The 25,147-nt window shown below is 33.6% G+C and overlaps 1 protein-coding gene and 2 long non-coding RNA genes across 4 annotated transcripts in view; 2 read left to right on the top strand and 1 right to left on the bottom strand.

Moving 5' to 3' along the window:
- LOC148789329 (uncharacterized) overlaps window positions 1-25,147 on the top strand; it is a 90,134-nt gene that overhangs the window by 17,013 nt on the left and 47,974 nt on the right. The window lies entirely within an intron of this gene.
- LOC105155703 (protein cornichon homolog 4) lies at window positions 13,342-15,805 on the bottom strand. The gene is made up of 4 exons (XM_011071627.3): window positions 15,470-15,805; window positions 14,486-14,667; window positions 13,765-13,887; window positions 13,342-13,698 (listed from the first exon to the last, which is right to left on the bottom strand). Exons 1-4 carry the CDS (start codon window positions 15,539-15,541, stop codon window positions 13,665-13,667), a joined length of 411 nt encoding a protein of 136 aa, XP_011069929.1. The 5' UTR covers window positions 15,542-15,805; the 3' UTR covers window positions 13,342-13,664.
- LOC105155697 (uncharacterized) lies at window positions 18,441-20,614 on the top strand. Of its 2 annotated transcripts, none has more exons than XR_002288038.2 (2): window positions 18,441-18,684; window positions 20,246-20,614. It is a non-coding gene; the product is annotated as an uncharacterized LOC105155697 (long non-coding RNA). The 2 variants fall into 2 exon arrangements; XR_016066583.1 differs by lacking the exon at window positions 20,246-20,614 and adding an exon at window positions 18,764-19,164.

The following is a 25,147-nucleotide window of genomic DNA, read 5'->3' as shown; positions in this document are numbered from 1 at the left end:
CTTCCCGGTAGCAGGTTTTGTTAGATAATACTAGCCAACAACTCATGATTAACATGGAAAACTTCATGCGCTGCGTCTATGAATCTTTGAATGTAGTCTTCCAAAGTTTCTCCCTCTTTTTGGCGAATGGTGAATAGAAATACAGCCGTTTTTGGAACTTTTTTGTTCATGGAGAAGTGATGCAAGAAATGCTGAACCAACTAGTCGAGGCTGGAAATAATTCCGGCTGGCAGTTGGTTGAACCAGGCTAATGCACGTTTTGAGAGGTGTAGTGCGGAAAACCTTACAGTAAGCAGCGTCACTCAGATCGTACCAATCAATCTTGGCATAAAATTTGTCTAAGTGTTCTTATGGGTCTCTTGTCCCATCATATTCCGATAGATTCGAGACCTTGAGGCCTGCTGGGAGCGTTTTGGCTAGGATGTTCGGGGCAAAAGGGCTACATCTTGGAGGAGCTACGACCAATGGCAAGTAGGAATCCTCGACTCCCCTAGGTAGTGGGGGAGCGGAATATTCTCGACTGCGGAGATTTTGATCTTGAGTTTGTGCAACTTCAGGCCTAGAGATCCTGCTGTTCACTTCCTCTCGCCTTTGCTCTTCCTCCTCGGGAGCCGAGGATAATACTCGATTTCTGCAAGGGGAAGGAAGGGGTGGGTTTGTAGGTTGTTGCGCTACAAATTGGGCTACGGCTTGTGCCGATGCTCGAGTAGATGCGTCGCGCATCAGAACTAGCAAAGCTACTTGCGTTAGTTGCATCATCGGTTCTTAGGGCGGAGTTTTCAGGGGAGTGCTCTCCTTGGAGGCGCGGGCAAAGATTGTCGATGTGGCGGGGGGATCGCCCCATTAAGGGGTACTTGCTCATAAGTTAGGGGAGTTATCTCCTGGAGTGGTGACTATTCGTGAGGCGGGGCTTGTCCCCCATTTACTTGAGCTTTGCGGATCACGTCCAAATTGTGGACATCACATGCTCGAGAGCTAGTTTGCATACTCAGCGTCGAGGTAAATCTTCTCACGAAAGGCGCCAATGATGTGGTCGAGGCTTTTATAAAGGGATAAAATTAAAAATTTTACCCACGACACGAAAATTCACCAGATGAAAACACGATATTTCGAGGGAGCTTTTTAGTAAGATTGGTCACTATCAATGAATAGCAGTTTTTGGCTAAAAAAAATAATATTTTTGGTATTTATAGTAGTGTTGGGAGTTATATTGTTTGGTGGGTTGCATTTATTTAATATGTGCCTCATGTATGTTAAATTACTTTTTCACCCTTGCAGGTTATTATTTTTTACTAATATACATTAAGCTATTAAATTGTAGTCAATAGTCAGTTTTTTTTCTAGTGAAAGTATCTGGGGGAGTATTTTGGGGAGACTTGCAATTGTGTAATGATCAACTCACTTATACTTTCACAAGCGTTGTTTGATGGCAATCATATACCTTGTTTATAGGTAAATTCGACCGGCTTAAATACATTTTTGATTTTGTAATTTTGACACTTTGATTATTTTATCCTTAGCTTTACAGGGTTGCAAAATAGTCTTGTAACGTTTGAAATTTCGCAATTTTGGTCCAGTCGATGCTGAATTTGACAAAAGTTGACGAAATAAATCATGTGGCCATCACGATTTTGACATTTGTATCCTTTATCTTCTAAGGATTTCAAAAATGAACTATAACTTTTTGAGATTTCGTAATTTTGGTCTTTTGATGCCTCATTCTGCAAAAATTGCAGCAATAAATCATGAGTCACGTCCTTTTCCTTTTTTTTTTATTTAACTTTCGCCCGTGTTGACAAAAGTGAACAAATAAGAACAAAAAGCAACAATTTAAATGAACCACGTGAGATACATGAGTTATTCTAGTGACTTTTGCAAATTCTGACACCAAGAGGATCAGAATTGCATATTGTCAAAAAGTTACATGACTATTTTGTATATTAGAACGATAAAGGATAAAAATGTCAAAAATGTCAAAATATAGGATATAAAAATATATTTAAGCCTATTCAACTCTATCTCAAAGGGAGTTCTTATCCCAACATCAAATTAGACCACTTCAAACTCTATCTCAAATATAAATGCTAATTGGATTATAGGTCCACAAACCCAACCCAAAATCCAAATAAAAAATAAAAACTGGACTTATTTTCAATACGTTGTAAGAATTTCAAACGAGTAATGTTAATTTTATTAGTGAAAATTGCTCGTAATATGTTAAGTATAAATTAACATAATCAATTATAATCTGGTACGTGAAGCGAACGTAGTTTTCAATATACACAACTACTGAAAATCCTCAAGTGATCTTTAAGCGGTGGCTGACCCTACCAGTGTTTAAATTTTAATTATTTCTATAGTTTTGGTTTAAAAAAATATAATTTGTTCGTTTTCTGTAAAGAATTTAACAATGTTACTTTGATGTATAATGATCATATAATTTTCTTGAAAAAAATGCAATTGTTTTAAAAACATTTTCAGTGCATGAATGCTTATGAAAAAAGAAAAAACATTGTATGTTAATATTTAGGGTTATTACACTTAGATCCCTTTGAAATGCGAAATTACACTTCTCCCAAAGAAGTTTCAAAATTCTCACACTCCTAAAAAACTCACTATTTACACCTGACCCTCTTTCATTAGAGTTTGGACAAAAATTGCTGATTAGCAAAATAATCACACAAACTTTTAATTTTACCCCCTATTTAACACTCCCGTATAAGAAAAAAATATAATGACATTAACCTCACTCCATATATAGATATTATATTTATCCCTTTACAAGTGAAAAAAATAAACATAAAAATATAAATGAGGAGCAAAATTAAAAATTTATATAATTTCTTTTGCTAACATCAATATTTCTCATCCAAACCCTAACGAGAGGTGGTCAGGCGTAAACAGACAATTTTCTAAGGGGTTGTAAGTATAATTTTGAAACTTTTTTAAGCAACAATGTAAATCAGTATTTTTAGAAGGGTATCACATGTTGATGTATATTGGTAAAAAATATTAACCTACAAGAGTAAAAAAGTAATTTAACATATATGAGGCACATGTTAAACAAATGCAACTCACCACACAATATAACTACCAACACTACTATAAATATAAAAATAATTATTTTTTAAAGCTAAGCACTATTAATTGATAGTGACTATTTTTCTTGCAAAAAGACCTCCCTCGAAAATCGAGTTTCATCTGGTGTATAATTGTGCCGTAGGTAAAATTCTCAATTTTATCAATTCGTAAAACCTCGACCACATCACATGTCATTAACATAATATTTATTTCCTGATGTTAAAAATAAATAAAAAACTAAAACAAGAGTTGACATTAATATCTTTATATATATATATATATATATATATATATTTTGTGATAAGTTTGTCAGACAGACAAGAATTTCCCACGTTTAATTATTACGTCGACACGCTTCTTTTTCCCCAAAATGTGAGCGTAAGTTGACAATGACAAGTCATAACTGGAAATTTCCTAGTATAAAACTAGTCTGGAAATGGTTAATACCTGGAATAAATCCAGTGATGTGCGTATTCAAGAATATACTACTCAGAGATTAAGTTTCCCGGAAAATGTTGTAATATGATGTAATGAAATTACAATCTATAAATAGGCATCCGCTTATGACAAGGAAACATTCAGCTTTCTTTCTTGTAGTGCAAGTTTTATATATTAATCAGGTTATGAAATTTGTCTGGCAACTCTTGTTGCTGTTTTTCATAACCCTACTCTTAGTTTTCTACTTTTCACTCTCATCGAATGCCGATTTTAGTAGTCGTTGTTTCGTATTTTCTGTCTTCAATGTTGTCTTCTGCGCAGTACTTGTTGGAGATGATAGAAAATCGGCTCAAGATTTTGATGGGATTTCGGACTTTTTAGGGTTTGGTTATGAAGTAGATTGGGAAGAGAAGACAATGGATGAGATGAGCAGTGACGAGGATGACGATGACTTTTATGATTCAGATGGTTATGATTCGGAAATAGAGTGGACCGATGATGATAATGACGATGATACTGATGAAGACGATGACGAAGAACTCAAAGAATACGACCAAAATTTGGAGGGCAGAATTGAAGAGTTTATAGCTAAGGTGATCAAAGGATGGAGAGAAGAATTACTGATGGAGAAAATGAACAGCAATCAAGAGAACTGAATTCGGACAGCTGCTAATCATAATTATCTAAATGGAACTATGCATGGCTCTTTTTTACTTTGATTTTCCCTCTTTTTCTTTTAAGGTTTTACATATGTTTCTCCTTTCAAGATTGATCAAAAACCCTTCCTTTTTTAGGGTTTCTGGCTATTGATTTTGCTTTCTTTCTTGGAAAAATTGCCCACTTTTATAATGGGCTAGAAATCTGATGTATGTGATGAAATTAGATGGCTATATATGCCTAGTTATGTACAATTCTGTCGACCATTGCCGTCCGGGAGTTATCATGCTTGGAGGTATTGAAATATATATATATATATATATATATATATATATAAGGGAATTATTTGTAAAATTTTCTTCCTCCTAAGTCAACTCAAGAATAAAATGGAATGTTTATTCAATTTTTATGTTGATATTAATGAATCTATGAAATTAGACGAAACATAATTTTTTGTTATGGTTAATTATCGTAGTTTAAAATATAAAATTATGGCAAAAATTAATCAACAAAGGTTACGCAACAGGTTGTTTTAATTTCCAAGGAATGTCAAAATATTAGCTATAAGTAAAAATTATAGTAATTTATTTTGTAATAGATAAAATCATGATAAATGTTGATTATTTTAATTAAAACTTAATTTAATATGTTAATTACACATGATCCCTTTAAAAATTCAATGTTTACACCTAATACCATTTAGTTAGGATTTAGATGAAAAATACTGACGTTAGTAAAAAATTCCATAAATTTCAAATTTTGCCCCTCCATTCCCATGTAAATATTTATACTTATAATAGAAAAAATGTAATTATGTTAACCTCACTTTATATATATATATATATATATATTATATTTATTCTTTTATAAAATTAAAAATATACATGAGAATGTCAAATTGATAAAATAAAAATTATATAATTCTTTTTGCTAACATCAACATTTTTTATCTAAACTCTAATAGAAGAGGATCAGGTTTAAATGAAAAATTTCATAGGGGGTGTAGGGTGTAATTTCAAATTTTTTTTAGGAGAAAGTACAATTTTTTATTTTTAAAGGGGTGTCTAAGTATAATCAATTCTAAATTAATTATTCACATAGAATTTGTTTGATTGTTATAGATAGTATTAATTTGATATAATTTTAAAATCATAGCGTTTTATATTCTAGGAGAAATAATTCATTTTTTTTGTACTAATATGAATAAAATTTATGATTGAATCTATTTATTATACGATGATAAATAACAAGAGTATCGTGTATATTTTTTTAAATTGGGATAATCCATGAATAATTAGGCCAAACCTCGACAGAGGTTGTTGCCATTATCTCAAAATTGATTAAGGGCTATTAAATTAGGTTATGTTTACCCTCTTGAATTAGGCTGATTAACCAACTCAATCCAGACACACAAGCATTTACTTTAGAGGTTGGGAGCCCAACAAGCCAACTCATCCGGTAAAGGTAAATTTCATTAAATAAAAAAAATATAATAATACAATACATCTTGCTTAATTTATGCGGTTTCCTCTACAGGCCAAGAAATTCGCCATAAGCGATAAAGCGCACAAGTGCTAATAGCAGTAGGTAATTTTACACTAAAAATCCTCTGCTGCACATCTCGAACCATCAACTCACCCACAGTGCGTGTATCTCTATGTAGTCCATCAAATCGCCTAATGTTGCGCTCACGCCAGATATAGTACACACACGAGGCGAAAAGAGCACGGTAGGCCGTAAAAACATAATGTTTGCCTCTCAATCTGCAAGCAGCCCATAAGACGTCAGTAGCCCAAGTTTGGTTGGGCCAATCAAATCGAAGTATAGGTCGAATCACCGTCAAACAGCTACACGAATAAGTGCGGCGAAAAAAAAGATGATCATGAGTCTTATCGACACCATCAGAACAAAGTATGTAGGAACTATTAATATGAGCCAACCAAGGCTTATCCATAGTAGAGAGTCTACCAAGGATCGCCAGCCATAATACAAAAGTATGTCTAGGGGTCTTGAAGCGGCCCATCAATAGTAAAGACCAGCCTACCTTGGGTCCTTCCCCCCGTAGTGAACGAATCATCATAGCAACTGTTAATTATGTATCTCTTGACCGCCAAAGGATACGATCAGCCCCTCCATGGATGGGTGGAAGAGATTGCAAGAGCTGTAAGGAGTGAGTGTCAGTGATAGAGGGCCAACACCATTGCCCATCTAAAAGGAAAACCGCAACCTTGTCCGTTTCCATAATATTTGTAAGTCGAGGGCCCTGCAAAAACTGCTGGATGAGTGAATCAAGATCATGCCAAGAATCGTGCCATAGCAAAAAAGTAAAGCGAACCCATGTATTGAGGTGGGTTTATATGTTTGGACAGGAAGGCTCATCAGGATCAAGAATACAAATTACTTTAATGACCACAGATTATAGAGTAGCCCTCAATTGTTCGGAAATAATTCGTCAGTCGCCACATGATCTCTCTTTTTAAAATATTGCATCCAAGCTGCATTATTACTTCTTTCTTTGCCAGAAACTTTTTAGTTTTTTATTAGTCACATCAGCATCGGTTGCAGATCTGGTTCAAAGTGTGAGGTTGGGGACAAAACTTGCAGTTGCTAAATGCTACCATATTGAAAGATGTAACCCTTTCTCACAATATATATAAGATAATTACACTTTCCTCCCCTAAAATTAGGTGTAATTATACGTAAATCCCTTATGGTTCGAAAAATTATATTTAGCACCCTTGATGTTTGCTTTCATCTAACAAATAAGTTCTTCGGCGAGTTAAAATTAATTGAATTTATTGATACTAACATAAAAATTGAATAAAAATTAATATTGACCTCCGATTGACTTATTATTAATTTATTGTAGCTCAAACTATTTTTTTCGGTCTAAACTACCCTTATAATGATCAAGATATACCTCCTTACATGTATTAATACGTTAATACATATGAGGGTAATTTGATCATAAAAAGGTTTATTTAGCATGCAATAAGTTAGTAAGAAGTTAATTGGGGGTAAATACAAAATTTTTTGTAATTTTTTATTAATATCAACAAATTCGATGAAGTTTGACTAATTGATGGACTTATTTGTTAAACAAAACTAAACCTTAGGGGTGCTAGATGTAATTTTTCAAATATAGGGGGTTTACGTGTAATTGCACTAAATCTCAGGGAGGAGAGTGTAATTATCCCTATATATATACACTATTATAAAGGCAAGAGAATTTTGAAACTCCAAGTGGTAGTTTTGACATCACTACACAAAATTATTATAATTTCAAAAATATCATTCAACTACCAACTCATGTTAAATTAAGGGTTAAAGGCATTTCTTGTCCTCTAACTTTAGTCATTTTTCATTTTAGTTCTTTAACCTTTTAGGATTTCAAAATGATCATTTAACTTCTTAATCTGCTCGATTTCAATGACAGTAGTGGTGCGATTTAATTTGTCCGAATTGCCAGAAAATGGCATTGAAATCTGACGTGGCATTTCAAATTGGGAAAAATAATTTTATTGACTAATTATACATGACGTGATAATTACATGACTTTAATTAAACATAAAATAAAATGTGATATGGCATGAGTGGCCATGTGACATTTAATTTTATTATTTACTAAGTTACATTCATTTGTATTTAATAGAAAAAATTAATACTTTTTTTTTGTTTTTAAATTTTTGAAAAATTAAATTTTCTATTTTATTTTTTAAAAATTTTAAAAAAGTATTTATTTTCATCATTCAATTTAAAATAATATTTTTTCCTCCACCAATTATTTATATAGTATTAACTAATATAAAGTATTATTAATTTAAAAATATTTTGATAATATTTATTATAAAATATATTAATTAAATATCAAAATGAAAAAAAGTATATCAATTTTTTAAATTATATTTTACTTTTACGAAAATAAAAAATTACATATATATAATATTATATGTATACATAATTACATGTATATATATATATATATTACATATAGTATATACATATGGTGGGGCGACGTGACGACGAATATTGTCTAAAGAAACGATGGTCATTGTCGCCCAGATTGAGGGTGACGCCTTCTTGCTGCTTTAGGAAGTGAATCGGTTCAGGAGGCGCGGTGGAAGCCCAAAAATAGAAAAACAATAAACAAGCATAACATAACCCAATTAAGGGATATACGCTTGATCTATCTGAGCATTTAGTGGACAATAAATAAAATCTAAGTCAAGAACAAGGAGAAAAATTGTGGGTGCATTGTAATAAAATGGGACTTTAACCTTGTAATTTTTCTTCGACTGATTTCTAACATTGCTCCAATTCTCTCTTCATAGTTAGATCTCAATGATGAGATTATCTAAACCATCCACACCACCACTGGAGATCGTCTCCTCCTCATAGTAGCAAGAAAAGAAACATGAAGAAGAGAAGTTCATTACCACATTATTAAATCAAAAGATTGATCTTCCACATTCTTTCTTTATTTCAAAATCATGAAAGAACTAGGATTTTTCATCGAGAATCTTTGGCTCGCTGGTGAGACAAAGAGGACAGAGCCGAATTCTATAAGAGAGAAGGGAGTGGAAAATGTGTGTGTTGGCATGTGAGATAGAGATACAATTATATCTAAAACACCTAATCTTTTTCACACTTGACGTTATGCTAAGTGATTAGCTAAACCACTTCTCACCACCACTCAATCATGGCCGAAAATTAGACTCTTTTGAAGTAAAAAAATCAGCCAACCTCCCTCTCAAGAGAAGTCATCTCCTTTTTTGATTTAGAGTAGATCAAATCGGGACATTGGCTTAATATTTTTTAATGGACCAGGCTTGATTCAAATAAATCAAGTCAATATCCAATTGGACTTAATTAATCTAATTTAATTATAAGCCCATCAATAAAATCTATCCTCTAATCTAATTAAAAGAACCCAGCCCACTCTCTCTCTTTATTTATAAATCAAACCAAGTCCAATTAAATTAATTTAATTAATTTAAAAGTTCTAACCTAAAATTAATTAATCTAATTAATTAATATTTTGGAAAATCCAATCATGAATATTTACTTAAATGATCCAATCTTTTATACTCTATGAAAAAACTAATTTAATCCAATTAAATTAGTCCATTCCCTCCGGAATGAATCAAATTAATTCCATTACATTCCAGTGATAAGCATCTGACTATTTAAGTTCACCCATAGCTAGACTTGGCCGTGTATGACCTATACAATTAATTAAATTTAATTTAATTAATTATTTTTAATTAATCAATAACTATAAATGGCTCATTACCATGGGTAACCGTCTAGCAACAGTCCATGGCATTAGATACTTGCTGAATAGTGGCATGAACATCTAAGTTTCGAGTTTCATAAGAGTATGGTCCTTCCATCAACCATCTCCCGGCCTTAGTCTAGGCATGGAATGGACACCGTTCCTATCTTGGACTAGACATTTATACTTATAACTCGAGTCCTCATTTACCCTACTGATTGACAAGAGAAACCCATTCATTTTGTCACTATGGCTACAGATTTGAAGGGTTTAAACGGGTCTCGGAGCGTATAGGAGATACTGTTGTCACAATATTGACAGGGGACGGATTTTTTCTTGGAATTCACTGTCTTGGCTACGTACCCCGACTATACTGGATAAGGCTTATGATGACTATATCTCATGATACAGTCACCATTTGCTAGATTCAAGATATAGTCTTTGTATGCACACAACTGCAATGATTCCTCAAGTTCGAGAACTAATCCCATACTATCAGAAACGAAAATTCAATTCATATCGACCAAGCCATCAAGGCTTCCATATGACGATCCCTGCGAGTCAGTTTAGTCAATCGACTACCTTGCCAATTGACTTACTAAAATTGCGTAGACGACTTACGTCTCCTACCGACGAAACACGACTGCAATACTTAGTGCAAGTCTCTATAGGACACTCGATGCACTGTCTCAAGGTCCTCAATTTAGAAGTTTTGGGCTGACTCTCAAATGTTAGGGCAACCTATGGCACAGGTCTAGTGCGTCGAACAACATTTTCATACTCCTTAGGGGATGTCAAAATATCTAAACTTTCTCATATGTCTACTGTGGTTGAGTTTTGAATAGGTTAACCCTTTATTTTGGAACCTAATTCCTTTTATAGAGAATTTTGTGCACAACGTTCAAATATTTTGGAAAACAACCAAACTCCCACTGTTCTTTCAGCTCATTTTATTGAGTCATATTCCGTATAACCTTGAAAAATCAAATATTCCAGTTACATGAAGTTACAAACCTGTCCATGTCAAATCATAAGACTCCAAGGTTATTCTAACTGATGTCGCACATCTCTTCTCCTTATGTCCTATTCTAATGTAATCCAAGTGATCGAACAGACAAAGATTGGAAAATAGTCACTAGAGAAAATGAAATTACAAATGATATTTATGAGAAACTGCATAAAACCAAACTCCCACTATTTCTTTGACGTGTAGGATTATCCTACAAACTCAAGTACTTTGTCACTACAAAAAAATACGGGAACTGGCACGGACTTAGGAACGTTTTTTTTTAACATTTGGAATGATTCATAATAGGGTCATTAATTTGAGTCGATATTAGGAACGGTTTAGAAACGGTTTGTGTTCTGCGTTGTAGACGGCATTATAAAAATTTAGGAACGGTTTACAGGAAACTGTGCCAAAATAGGCACGGGTATAGTATAGAGTGTTTGACTACCTAGTATTGTAACTGAATATGAGAATATAATTTATTTTATTGGGACGGTCTGAAATTAGTAACGGTTCAATGAAATAATTTGGTATGAACGGTCCTAGTAATACTTGTGAAAGAGTATTGCAACTCGTGGTATTTAAGATGGGGATATATTTAGGCATGGTCTTAGGAATTGTATCCTTATGAATTAGAGATTGTATTTGGCATACATTTAGGAACGATTTTTTGATAATTTAGAAATACTTTTGTGAAACGTAGTTGGAATGGTCTTCGTAATACTATGGACACAATATTGGAACTCATTGTATTTATGAAGAAAATATATTTAGGCACGATTTTTGAAATGGTATGTTTATGACATTAGAGATTGCATTTGGCATTCATTTAGGAACAGTCTTAGGCAATTTAGGAATACTTTTTTGGAATTTATTTAGTAATTATGTTTGGAATGGTCATATTTATATATGTAATAAAATTTAATAAATAATTTAATTTATATATTTAATAAATTTTAGTATATAACTTAATTTATATATTGTAATTATTATTTTATTTAATTTAAATTAGTTATATTTTTGAAGTTTTTAAATAAATAAAAATAAAATAATGGAATCTAATAAACATCATGAAACATAAATAATTAATAAAAAATATTATATTATTAAAAAATATTATTTAAGTACAAATTTTTTGAAAAGAAAAGTCTAATCTAATCCCTCTACGTCCATATCCTCCTCATTCGTGGACGGTCGATCTATCGGAGGCTCGAATGGGGCTGGGGCGGTAGTGGAGGCCAACGGTTGTGATGGTCACGCAGTGGAGGAGCTGACCCGCATTTCTTTCATCATCACCATCATATCAACCATCATCGACTTTAGCCGGCCGATGTCCTCCATTGCGATGTTTGTTTGTGGTGGTGGTAGTGAGGGTGGCGATGGTGATGTGCAGGTCCGGTTTGCTGTGGCGTAAGCCTCAGAACCAATGCCGAATACAAGGCCATTGTTCTTGCCCTCTACTGCAGCCAGCCACAGCTGATGCTCAGTCATCGTCATTGAAGCCTCTGATTTGATTTGGGCCTTAGAGTCATTGGTCGGGGCTACTATGATCCTCCATCAACTTCTCGAACGTCTTTTGCAAAACAAACAAGTTGTTCTTGCCCCCTACTGCAGCCAACCACACTTAGTGCTCAGTCATCGCCATTGAAGCCTCTGATTTGACTGGGGCCTCGGAGTCATTGGTCGTGGGCTGCTATGATCCTCCATCAACTTCTCGAACGTCTTTTGCAAAACAAATAATTTTTTTAGAACTTAAGTCCAAAATCAATAAAAAATAATAATAAAATTTGTAATTTACTTACCACCATCTCAGCCGCTCTCTGGCAGCTCGAGTCATTGGCCTTCTTCTTATAGCATCTGGGGAACAAGTCCATCTGCTTAGGCGTCCGACCAAGTTCTGTCTCTTGTAGAAGATCAAAACAGTTAACATAACATTTGTAAAATAATGATAAAACTTAAAAATATTTAAAAAGGCTTACCAACTTCCTCTTGTGTATCCCGACAGAGGAGGATCCCCTGCCATACATAGAGGATGATGCCGTGGGGTTTGCGGCCCTGTTGGCCTTACTATTCGTGGACTCCTCCTGAAAGTCCGCGCTGGCCAGTACGCTTGGAGCTGGAGCCAAACTTCGTTGGGCAACCAAAGTGGCCTCACTAGCTCCCTTCGGGCGTCGACAAACTTTTTTTAGACGTATTTTTCGGCCCACATGTGGAAAACGCAGGACATTAACTCATAGTTGCTTTTGTCCCCTTATTTATAACCAAATATACATTCAAAACAAATTTTATTGCATTATTCTATTTTTTAAGATGTATGGTAAAATTTGTAAATAATATTAAGTATTATTAGAAACTTAAATATATGACAACAAGAAAAAAGTATATAATGTTCTTATACTGAATTTAACATTTCAAAATAATATTTATCATGTATTGAGACTTTGCAGTTGTTTTCCTTATTTAATTTTTTTTAATTGTATTATTATTTACCAAACATATAAATGAACAATTTGAAATGTTTTTATTCAATTTCTTTCTTATTCTTTTGGCATACCGAACATATGAATGATATACCAAAATCATTCATTTTCTATTTTTATTCCATTCCTAAAATTATTCCATTCCCACCTAAATCATTCTTACGTAACAATTGCCTCCTCCGTATTACATTTGGATGGAATTATTTAAATTTAAAAAAATTATTTCAAATGACTCGGTATCAAAATAATATAAAATCCGTTGATATTCACAAAACAAGAGCTGGAAAATTTGAAATACTGTGGAATGTAAAGATATCCAGAAAAATCAAAAGGATTTGCTATTAGAATTTGAAATTCTTACCTTCAAATACATGAATTGAAATTTAACCTTAGAAATAAAATAACAGTTCATCCACCAAAACGTACATTAATTTGAAAGATAACAATGTTCAGTGGACGACCAAAGAATCAAAGCAACTTAAACAACACACTAATGGAGGCCTAACAAAAGGGAAAAGGAACCCTAAAATTCAATATAAATACTGTTGCAGCTTTACAATAAAAAATCAGATTAGAGGAGGAGCCGGATTTTCAATCTTGAACTACTCCTATGTTACAAAGACAGCAAAATGTAATTGGACGAGCCTGTCATTCCATCCATACATACAACGCAGCCGCTTGCAGAGCTGATATTTCATACAAGTACTTAACAAATGTGTAATGATCAGTGATGGTCTTCAAGTGCATGGAAAATCATCCTGCAGTAATGAGCAATGTGATTAGCAAATCTGAGATGATTGAAGGAGTTAAAGCTTTTCACTCACCAGAACAAGGTGATAAAGAGAAGAACTACGACATATCCGAGCTTGAAAAACCGTTGCTTCTTTTCCCGATTGAGCAAGTTAAATATCTCAGTTACATCTACAAACTGTTCTCTTCGAATATACCTGGTACAAGAAATAACGAGTGAAAAAGGGCGGTCTGTATTTTATACATCTGAGCAACAAGATCAATGAATTTGTGTGGTGTATGTAATCTCTAGCATATTCAGTTAATCACCTGAACCTCTCAAACAAAAAAAAAAAAAAAAAAAGAAAGATAGAAACTGAAATGTATATTCATTAAGAGCAGCTGCCACACTGTATCCCAGAGGCAAAACATACAAGAATACTAGTGATAGAGAAGAATTAAGATCTTGGGGCAGTCCCAATTGCGTTTTTTGAGTTTTATGAAATTGTTCTCTTGTGCCTGTTCATGTCCTCTATGGCAGCCATGAATTTCGTCGCGTTTGGTTTTAATTCAAAGTTGAGTTAAAGCTGTGCAAAGTTTCATGGCCCAAGTTGAGCTAAAGTTGAGTTAAAACAATTGCCCACAATAAAGCTTCATGCAAAATGTGAGAAGCTAAAAGGCAAAGAGAGACATACACACTACTGCACAATCAATAGACAGGTGTTTTAGGGGTTGCCGAAACTAACAAGATGATTGCGTGTATGTATCCGTCTAGTATGTGGATTTAGATGCAAAGCAAAAGTTAAGTGATCTTACAATCTCATGTTGTAGTACAGGTATGGAATACTGAGAAGTGACATAACCCAGTGCCCCGTTACAAGGCAGAGGAAGCATAGAATTCCATGTGTGATGAATTCAGGCATAACCACACTGTTTATTCGAGCTGCGGAATCATAGGGATTGATATAATCAAACTCTAGATCCGCCAAACACATGAGCTGCATAAAGTTGAAACAATTGTCAAATTTCACATTTTAAAGCCCTCCCATTCTCACAAGCTCAAGCTATAAGAACTTTCAAATGTGAGCTAAATTCTCATTGACAGATTTATATTCTGACCAACTGACATCAAATCCAAACTGAAGATTAGTATGCACTTAAATACCATAAGCAAATACTCAAATCACAAAATTACACAGGGTACTCTAAGCATATTCTATGGTACAGATTCTATTTCAAGCCGACCTGATGCCATGCCGTCAAATGCAGCCCAGAAAACCACATCTTGATTTTGAAAAGCATGTAGATCTTAATCCTCAAACAACCGCCATAAGTTTCGAAAGTTACATGTTCCCACATCTTTAAAACAGAGTGAAAACTATGCAATGGGAATTCCAGACTTAACTGTATGAATTGCACCCAAAGATTCACATCTTCAACATAAAGCAGAAAGTCGCAAAATATGCGGATGTTGGAAGTTACATTACGTATTAAGGATCCAAATCATGCCAATAAGATTCCCTTTCTTTTCTTTGATGATCAGCATCACGCCCATTCAAGGAATTCAATACTTCCTTTCAGATAGCAACCAAATTCATTCACTTTATCCAATCAAACGACTAAAATATACAACTTGACCAACTTTCCCTAATCTGATCAGGAGATAACAGTTTGCTAATTAAACAAAAGCTCCCACAAATATATACAGTAACACAACCTCAAACATACAAAATAACACACAAAACAATTTTTTTTAAAAGAAAAAACCATAAAATTGGGGTTGCGCTAAAAATAACAAACCTGGAAAACCAGCATAACGATAATGGCAATGAGCATGACGAAGAAGAGAACCCATGCCAACACGTCCCCCATATTTCCTCCTCCTTATTCTTTGCCTGTCCCAATTAATGTATTCCCAGCGTGCAAGATAGAGGAAAACGAGACAGTAGGATGGGTAGCGCCAGGTGCGTAGAACGCCCCTGGTGCTTGAATTCGTAAGAAAAGAATCAGAGCTGATCAGACCTGAAACTCTAGCGATGAAGGAAAAGTTGAATAGACGAGGAATGATCACTCAGAGTCTTTTCCGGTGTTTGCTCAGCTTCTGGCTTTTCACAAAATAGTCAATGTATCTTCTAAACTTGGTATCTACTATTTATTACAACTTTCTCTCTCTCCCAAAATAGTCACTTTATTTGTTGCCGTACAACATCTTTGCTTCTATTTTGGGAAATGTTTTTTTTTCTATTTTTAGTCCCCCAAATTTCGGATATTTCCCCCAAAAACAAATTTCCATTATCCCAAAATGTTTTTTCTTTTATTTTTTGTTTATTGTATTCGCAAAAGTTCATTTTCTTTAGAGGGAAATCAACTGTATCATCAATAGAAATATCCGGTAACGAATGACCAAGAGCATCTAAGGGAAGATCACTATAACCCTCTTGCCAACCATGAGAATGGCATGCTAAGCTATGAGCTACCAGAACGTCTGACAAACAAAACAGATATTGAAAGAAGAAAGACATTATTAATATCCGAAATGATAGCACCAATAGACGAGAGTCTCACATGTGGGTGTTAATTTTATGGTATTTGAAAATTAAAACACAAAAAATTATCACAAATAGAAATATATATTCGTAGGTAAAGTTGAGTGCAATTTTTATTTAATTGTCTTAATCTTCTCTTCAACAATGTATTTGATTCTTCTTTTCAAGAATGTATTTCAAAAATAAAATCTTCTTTGGATCTTTCTTGGATTTAAATTTGAATTTCTATAACGTTAATTCGAAAGTTTATGTCAGTGATTTCGAATTAAACGTTATAGTCTTGACTTTGAATTTGAGAAATTGAAAGTGAATTTGTCACTCAAATCTTCTGAAGAATATATCTGGATATTTATAACGTTAATTCGATGGATTAGCGAATATAATTCCGAATGCCTTGAACGCCTTTAAATATTCTTGGACTCGAGAAACTGCATAGAGAGAATTATTTAGCCTGCTTCACTTGCTTAAGTCTTCGTTCTCTAGCTCTGTCTATTCTGAATGAGCTCTAGGGATCTCTTTATATAGGTGTTAAAGAGGTAGAATAATTATGCACTTGAACACCTTTTGTATTAACTTTTTACAATTTAGTTTAAAGAGATGAATACATCATATGTTTGAAATGATATGATTGGTTAACTTGATATTATTTCTTTAATATTTGTAATCCTCAAAGAGATAATATAAAAAATATTTGTCTTGACTGGATTGGAACGTGCATGTAGTTGCTCCCGTAGCTCCGTCTGATTGGTTAGAATCTTTGACTGTAAAGTATTATTTGATTGGCAGAAATACTTAATTTTCACACTTGTAGGCCATTGATTTGAGGACAAAAAATATATTAAAATATCAATTAAATTAACTATTTATATTTAAAATTAATTTAGTAAATTCCAAAATATAAATTAAAAAGAAATATAATTGATAATTAATATATTGTTTAACACTTGTCATCATTCAATTGGGCATAAAACTTTACTTGTCTACGAGACTTGTTCACGGACATTTACTGCAGCTAAGTGAAGGAGTGAACATGTCCCGGAATTGATTCTTCTTCATGAGATGTTTTGCCTTTTTAACATTTGTCTGAACTTGAAAATATACCTCAAGCTGCCTACGTACTTCATTGGGAGGATCAAGTCATAACGTAGTTCACTTGTATTCTATTCATAGTGTATTCTCATATCAAAGAGTTTTATGTAAACTTGTAGATAATTTATACTTGTATCAAGGAGTTCTTCAATTTGAATTTGTAGATAATTTATACTCATATTGAGGAGTTCTTCAATTTGAATTTGTAGATAATTTATACTAGTATCAAGGAGTTTTCAATTTAAATTTGTGGATAGTTTATACTCATATCAAAAAGTCTTTTAATTTTAATTTGTAAATAGTTTATACTCACATCGAGGAGTTCTTCAAGTAAATTTATAGATAGTTTATACTCGTACCGAGGAATTATCAATTTGAATTTGTAGATAGTTTATATTCGTATCAAGTAGTATTTGAAATTATTTTTAGAGATATTAGATAGTTTATGCTCATATTTTGGAGCATTACGAAACTTTTTTTAAAGACATTAGATAGTTTATGGTGATATCTAGGAGGATTGAGAATTATTTTCTTGAGACATAATTTATGTTAATATATGCAAGAGTATTGAGAAGTTTTTTTTAGATATTAGATAGTTTATGCTCATATCCAGGAGCATTGAAAAATTTTAAATTTCATGGTATTGCATAGTCACCATCTTCACCATCATCATCATCATCATTAACATCAACTAAATATTCGTCTTCTCTACAATTGAAGCTTATTTCAATCCCATGTGCTTGAGTGGCTAACTCTCTAGATGTTTATGGCTTTATTGCTTGAAGAATGTAGCAAAGTTTTCAATATATGCCTTGAATGCATAACTCTACTGTAGATATTTCAGATAAAGTTCTTTGCAGTTTAATGATAGATTTCTCCAATTATTGATGTGATCAAGCACTGGCTCATCTTTTCTTTAGTGCTGATTAGCAAGTTCAATCATGCTAACAGTACGTCGAAAACTATGAAAACGAGTTAAGAACTTGTTTTGTAAATCATCCCAACTCAGGATGGAGTTTGCTTCAAGATCAATGTACCAATCAAAAGTCGAGTCTTCTAAGGATAAAATAAACGTCTTGACTAAAAGATCTCCATGGATTCCTACATTATTAAAAAAAAAAAATTGTGACGTGGCTTAAATAGCGACGTTATGATGCTTAGGTGGAAGTGGAGGGAAAAACTAATTCCCCTACTATGTATAAGAAATCCCCAAATAGACTAAAGCTAAGAACCCTAAAAGCAGCTGCTTCGCACATCCAAGGGCCAATGTCTTCTGTCACAGAATAAGTTGAATGTTACTATGGGAGATCGGCCGTTCTTCGCACATCATGGACAGAGGAAAACCTAGGTCGTCGATTCCATTCTTGTTGACATTACAAGGTATTGCCGTTTTTTCTTCACTTTTTTTCTAAAGAAAATTTGATTTTTGTGTCTGTTTTTTGTAAAAAAAAAATGGTAGAATGGTGGATGTAGATTCTTTTCATGGGAGGATCCCCCAATTTTTCGAAGGACTAAGGTGATTATACCAGGGTTATTGAGGAGGATAAATCGCTTGGAAGAAAATGTTGAGGAGCTGAGAAGGAGAAACAGAAAAATAAGAAAAAAAAAGTTAGTGGCCATGGTGTTGTTTTTTATCATTTGGAGCTAATGGTGGGGCTAGAAAAATGGCTTCAAGATTTGATTTTTCTTGGATATTTTTGGGGGGTTATTTGTTATTATTGTGGATTGTAAAATATATGTATTAGGTATATATTTCAGTTTTGGTAACAAATGTATGCTAGGAGTACACTTTTATGAAGAATTGTACTCATTTTTTTTGTGCAATCTGGAATTAACAGTGGACTAAAACACTGCATTTAACATTGCAGCATAAACTGCATTAAATCTGAAAGTGAAAAAACTGGAAGCTACTTAATAGTGGATTGAAAAATTTCCTTTTAACATAGCATAATAAACAGTAATTCCAAAAAAATTGAAAGGTACTTAACATTGCAAATGCCAATGTTTACATTCAAAATTATACTAATGTGGCACTATTTAAGGAAAATAGGTTATTACCAACAAAAAGTTTGCACATATTTCAAAAAAATGTTTGATTGCCAAAAGTTCCTAAAATTGAATCTTAATTGTCCATTTGACTGTGCTGGCTTAGATCCAAAAATTTTTGTCCTTCTTCCCTTATAATTGAGTTAACTGCAACGGTTTGCACCCTAGTGGAAGAAAAAAGTAACCCTCCTCTGTGGAGGTGCTCTGATTTGCATCCTTGGTTGTAAATCGAGATTAGCATTTGACATTGTAAACTGCTGAAACATTGAAGGACCAGTCCTACATTCTAGAGAGCCATAATAGGAGGTGGAATTTCTTCTAAAGTGATACCACTTTTAGGAGTTGCATCTCTCTTCATTATCTACCTGAGCTGGAGGTAGGATATTTGTTGGGACTCCTAAACACAAACACATAAGACATTTATAAAATGTAAATGCACAAGTCAAAAATAGAAAAAAAAAATCAGACTTACTATCCCTCACTGTAGTTTGTTACTTCTCCTTAACGCAATTGTATAAGCCACCTTCATTTTTCTCATCTGTTACAATTAAAGAACATGTTGATTTTGGAGTTCTATCGCTTATAATGTTTGTAGTTGCAAGTATACTTCTTACCCTTCCGTCATTTGGTTCATTGACAATTAGGAATTTTTGCACATTGTCATCCACCTGCATTACAAAATGAGCATGAGAACAAGAACAAACCTGCCATTTACTAATCATATATATACACAATGTATATACCACTTGACTTTGGACATTTGCAAAGGTACCCTTTCTAAACATTTTGATGTATTGTGACCAGGTTCACCAAGAAGTTCTACAGCTAAGTGTCTTTCCCTTTTTCTTGTTCTTTATTATTGGTTCATCTGTTTTCCTTTTTCTTGCTTTAGTAGGCCTTCCTGCTCTTCTTCCAAAATTTGGTGGTAGAGGAAGCATGATGCAAGACTCAGCCCACATTCCTTCATGACTCATTGGTTTGATCGCAGGTGCATAAACAACCTTATATGCATCAAACAATATAAACATGCATGCACAAAGTTTACTGGATCTAATTTTTGATTGTATATTCAAGAACAAGCATGCTTACAAGGTATGTCAGATAATTGTCACTTCCTGCAACTACAACTTCTTGCACTGAAGTCAAAACAGTTCTGGCTTCCATGAAAATAGAAAAATTAATAATTTGTGTCATCAGCCTTAATAGGCATACAGTCATATATCTTTGCAGCCTATTTTTCTAAGATGATCTGAATTTTAGGACATTTTTCCTGTTCATTTGTTTGAAGCTCTATCTCTATTATCCTGCATTTTTCTCATCATATATTCTCTAATCCATCCTAAAATAGTTAGAATGGATTTTATCTAGCCTCCAATATGGATCCATTAAAAGCTTCACATATATTATTCAGTACAACTTTATACTTTCTGATTTACTCAATTGTGTTGTTGGCTTGTCATCAAACCAGTATGAGCTGATTGTGATAAAGATTTCTTCTCTTGCATTTTGAGCTTTCACTCAGCCATAGTGCATGCCTTTGCTGCTTTCCACAAAGCATTCTTAAATGCTAACCCTCTAAATCCATCTTGCTTAAAATTATTATGCAAATGTCTGACACAATATCTATGTTCAGCTCCTAGGAAAACTTCATCAAATGCTTGCATCAACTCTTTTTCTTTGTCAGACATGAAGATGAATTGATCATATGTCACTATATCCAGATCATGTTTGAGCACAATCAAGAACCACTCCCATGTCTCCTTACACTCCCTATTCACCACAGCATATGAAATTGGGAACAAGTTGTTATTGTGGTCAACCTCAACTGCAGTTAGAAGGATACCCCCATGAGATCCCTTCAAATGACACCCATCTACTCCAATTATAAGCCTACATCCAACATTGAAACCTTTTCTCGTAGCACCAAAACAGACAGAACCTACTAAACCTTTCTTCACCGGCAGTTTGTTCAATCCCAACAATTATAGTTGAACTAGGATTTAGTCTTTCTAATTTCATCAGCATAATCCCAAAATTTAGTATATTTGATATTCAGGGCTATCCTTAGGAGTACTATTATTTTAGCCCTATAAGCTTGATCTTTGGATACATTGACCCTCAATTCATTTATAATGTCAACCCTAAAACTCTTCACACATCTTTTAGGATCTGATTTAAACTTTTAAAAATATTTCTCTTTCAACCATGCACTTTTCACTTTCTTGACATCAAATATTTGTGGACATGAATGATGAGTGTGAAGTTGATTAATTTGGAATGTTTCTTCATCCTTCAATTTAATTCCATGCATTTTCCAATCACAATCATGAGCCCCACATTCTACATACACCATGATTTAGTCATCTTTTTTTTTAATTTCAAGGTTCTTTTGGTTTTTTTGGCATGAGAATACAGGGCCTTTTTCAATTTCTCCTTCTTACTAAACATCATCCCCAACTCAAACATAGGATCATAAGTCTCCTCAGGATTAAATACAGGATAACTAGGCCTATCTCCCGCACCATTATCAAAATCCTTATCTTCATCTAGATCAACCTCATTATCAATGACATCATTTTCCTCCTCAGCATTGGATTCACTAGAGTCCTTATTATCTTCATCATGGACAACTTTATCAACTACATTAGGTTCATTAGCACTCTCATTGTTCCCTTCCCTCATAATCGCTCCCCCTCAATTCTGACCCCTCATTTTCTTCACCAGTTTCACCCCCACACTCATTTACTTCAACAACTTCACCACCCTCATTTTCTTTCCCCACTGCAGAGTGGATATTAGAAATACCTATTCAATTTTTACAAACGAATATGGAGTACGAAACTCCTTAATAGGCCAAAATAATTACAGAAATTATAATAGTTACAAAATTAATAAGATATGAACAAATCAAACGAAAAGAATGCTGCAGTATCAATTAGGCTCAGATTCAAGTCAGATCCTTTGAACACACAAAAGGGTACACGGTCACAAAAGTCCAGCACCCACAACCCGATTCACGGTTGCACTACTACCCGAAACACCACAACATGTTTAGTTTCTCGATCGCACAGATCCCTCTCTTTCTTGGTCACAAATTCACAAAGAATGTTGGAGAGTAGAAGAAAGTTGTTCCGTTTTTTTCTGTCTTTGGCCGAGAGGGGAGAAGTCAATTATAAAGGGGTGAAAATTTCTGGATAAGGACAGCAATAGAGTACTTCCTTAAGCTATTTCGTTGGCTAAGGAAGACTCCCATGGAAGCTAGAGACTTGAAGGAGGAATGATACAGAAAAGATAAGAGAGAGAGACCGAGAAGTTCGTCGTTAAAGGAGAGAAGAAAGATGAGGACACAAAACTAAGGTTACCCGATTAAGTGGTGGAGCAGTCCGGATCGGGTCGTGGGTCGGATAGTGGGCCGTCCGAGTGAACTAGGTAAGTGGGTCTCTAAAACTTGGGCAGAAAAATATAACCCACTCTACCTTGGACCAAGTCCTTTAGAGGAATAGGGTCCGGAGTTAGGATCTGGCTTTTCTCATCACTGCCTAGGGGCCCGCTCCAATGTACCTGCAAAAGAAAGAACTTGTATCTTTGCAAAAAAATTAGTCAGGAGCTAAATTTAGAATTTTGAAACAGTTAACAAACTTTTCAACAGGAAGACATTTTGTACCCATATCTGCTGGGTTTTCTTTAGTATTAACCTTTTCTAATTTAATAACCTCTTTGCTCACAATATCACGAAAAAAATGAAATCTCACATCAATGTGTTTAGTCCTATCGTGAAAAATCGGGTTTTTGCAGAGTTGGATCGAAGATTGACTGTCAGAGAAAACAATAAGCCTATTTTTGAGAAAACCTATAGCACCCCCTTCGCTACAAGGGCTATATCTACCCTAAACGTCATACTTATAGCAATCCCTGTGTTTATAAATATAAATGCACATAATAATTTAATCCATATGAATACGTAACCCCAACGTCATAATGACATAATCAACCCACAACATCATATATACAAATCAAACACCACAAGTAATCCGCCACAGTGAATCCCTATGCCTACGTTCTCTTTATATAAACAAAATAAGATTTGTACTCTAGCTGACAAAAAGGAGAAACAGCATACTGGCCCGACCTGACTGAGTATAGTGCGTAGACTTATTCTTCAACAGTCAGATACCTCAAAATCTACTCCTAAAAGAAAATGTCAACAGAGGGATGAGCCTGCCACTCAGTAAGTAAATAATCAGCCCTATCTATATATGTACATCAAACACAGCCCAAACATGACAAGTAGGCAACATGCATGGATTACAGTCAATTTAACTCCAACATAATCAATTGTAGTACACCACAGCTATCTCACAATAAAATAATCAATTAAACTTTCTTTTTTCCTAGTTTGCTTACCAGAAGGTGATATCGTGTTTTTCCCATCAACTCAATCTCACCGTTATATAAATTTAAGTGAATCCCCTTGACAGCCGGCTCATCAATCTCATTTCGCATCATAGCTCTTTCAATTCGCATCATAGCTCTTTTCACTTCACATCTTTTTCATATCGCATCAAAGCTCTTTTCATTTCATTTCTTTCTCATATCGCATCAAAACTCTTTTCATTTCATTTCGCCTTATAGGCTTTTCAACACGTCAAGGGGTATTCACGCCACAATTACATTCAATTTCCACCACTCCCTCATTTCCACATATCACCATTCTTGTAAGCAACTAGTAACATAAAATAATATATTTTTATATTTTCATTTTCAGACACCCACAACACAACATACAACAAACATGATATTCAACACATTTTCTCATTCCACGTACACAATGCCATCAATCAATTCAAATCATTCACCACGCATATATTTTCAGATAAAACAATATCAGAATGAACCACAAAGTCATATAATAGTAATACCACAAATAAAAAGAACATATGTAGATAATACTAATTATTTACTTACCTCAACCTCACAACGTTTCTTTTTACTCAATCGCTAATTGTCAGTCCTTTCACCTCATCCCGTATCCTATAATGAGTTATACCACATACAATTAATATATCGAGAATATCGTAATTTCTTTTAAATATAATATTAAATCTTATTCGTACGGATTTTCAATAATTCTTTAATATTCCACTTCTACCGAAATATAAATTTTAGTTCTAGTTCTTCTCAATAACTAGACACTATAGGCTTCAATAAAAATATTTATAATTTATCAAGTGATTCATAGGAATTTATTTAACTAAACCCCTTATACATTTATAACTATCATTTTTAATAACATCCTTAAATTAAATTATCATTAAAACCTTATTCTTCCTCTTTAACAATATATTATTTCTTAAGTATAGTTTTCGGAATATTCCTACGGATTTCTTATCAATTTCTCGCTATTATATAATTTACTTAAATAACAATACGTAGAATTGCGTATTTGGTTAACAATTTCGATGGAATTATATAAATTGGCTATAGCAACATTCAAATCTAATAAATTTAATAATCTAATTAACCAACGATATCATTTTTATATCCGATTTGGTATTTAATTCGGTACTAATTTAAATAGTCAAAATCATAAAATACTCCGATTAAATAGTATATCACTTAATATAATCAATATTTAATAAATGAACTAATTAAATAATATAATTACACAAATTAATAAAAATTAAAATAGCAATTTTCTTACCTCCGTCTGTTTTTCTTCTCCCGCCAAAAAATTGCAATTTGCTGTGTGTGTTGTATGTGCATATGTTTGTGTGTATATTAAAAACAACATACAAAC

The sequence above is a fragment of the Sesamum indicum genome, linkage group LG1 (genome assembly GCF_026168435.1).
Source record: "Sesamum indicum cultivar Baizhima isolate 11 linkage group LG1, ASM2616843v1, whole genome shotgun sequence".
Classification (NCBI taxonomy): Eukaryota; Viridiplantae; Streptophyta; class Magnoliopsida; order Lamiales; family Pedaliaceae; genus Sesamum; species Sesamum indicum.
This window is presented reverse-complemented; position numbering and strand designations above follow the sequence as displayed.

Bases quoted from the DNA above. Each gene is read 5' to 3' on its own strand.
- LOC105155703 (XM_011071627.3), bottom strand. From the start codon at position 15,541: ATGGGGGACGTGTTGGCATGGGTTCTCTTCTTCGTCATGCTCATTGCC. The intron at 14,668-15,469 runs GTTTGTTATTTT...AACTTTATGCAG, and splicing joins TCGTTATGCTGGTTTTCCAG to CTCATGTGTTTGGCGGATCT. The intron at 13,888-14,485 runs GTAAGATCACTT...TTCTTGTACCAG, and splicing joins CTGTACTACAACATGAGATT to GTATATTCGAAGAGAACAGT.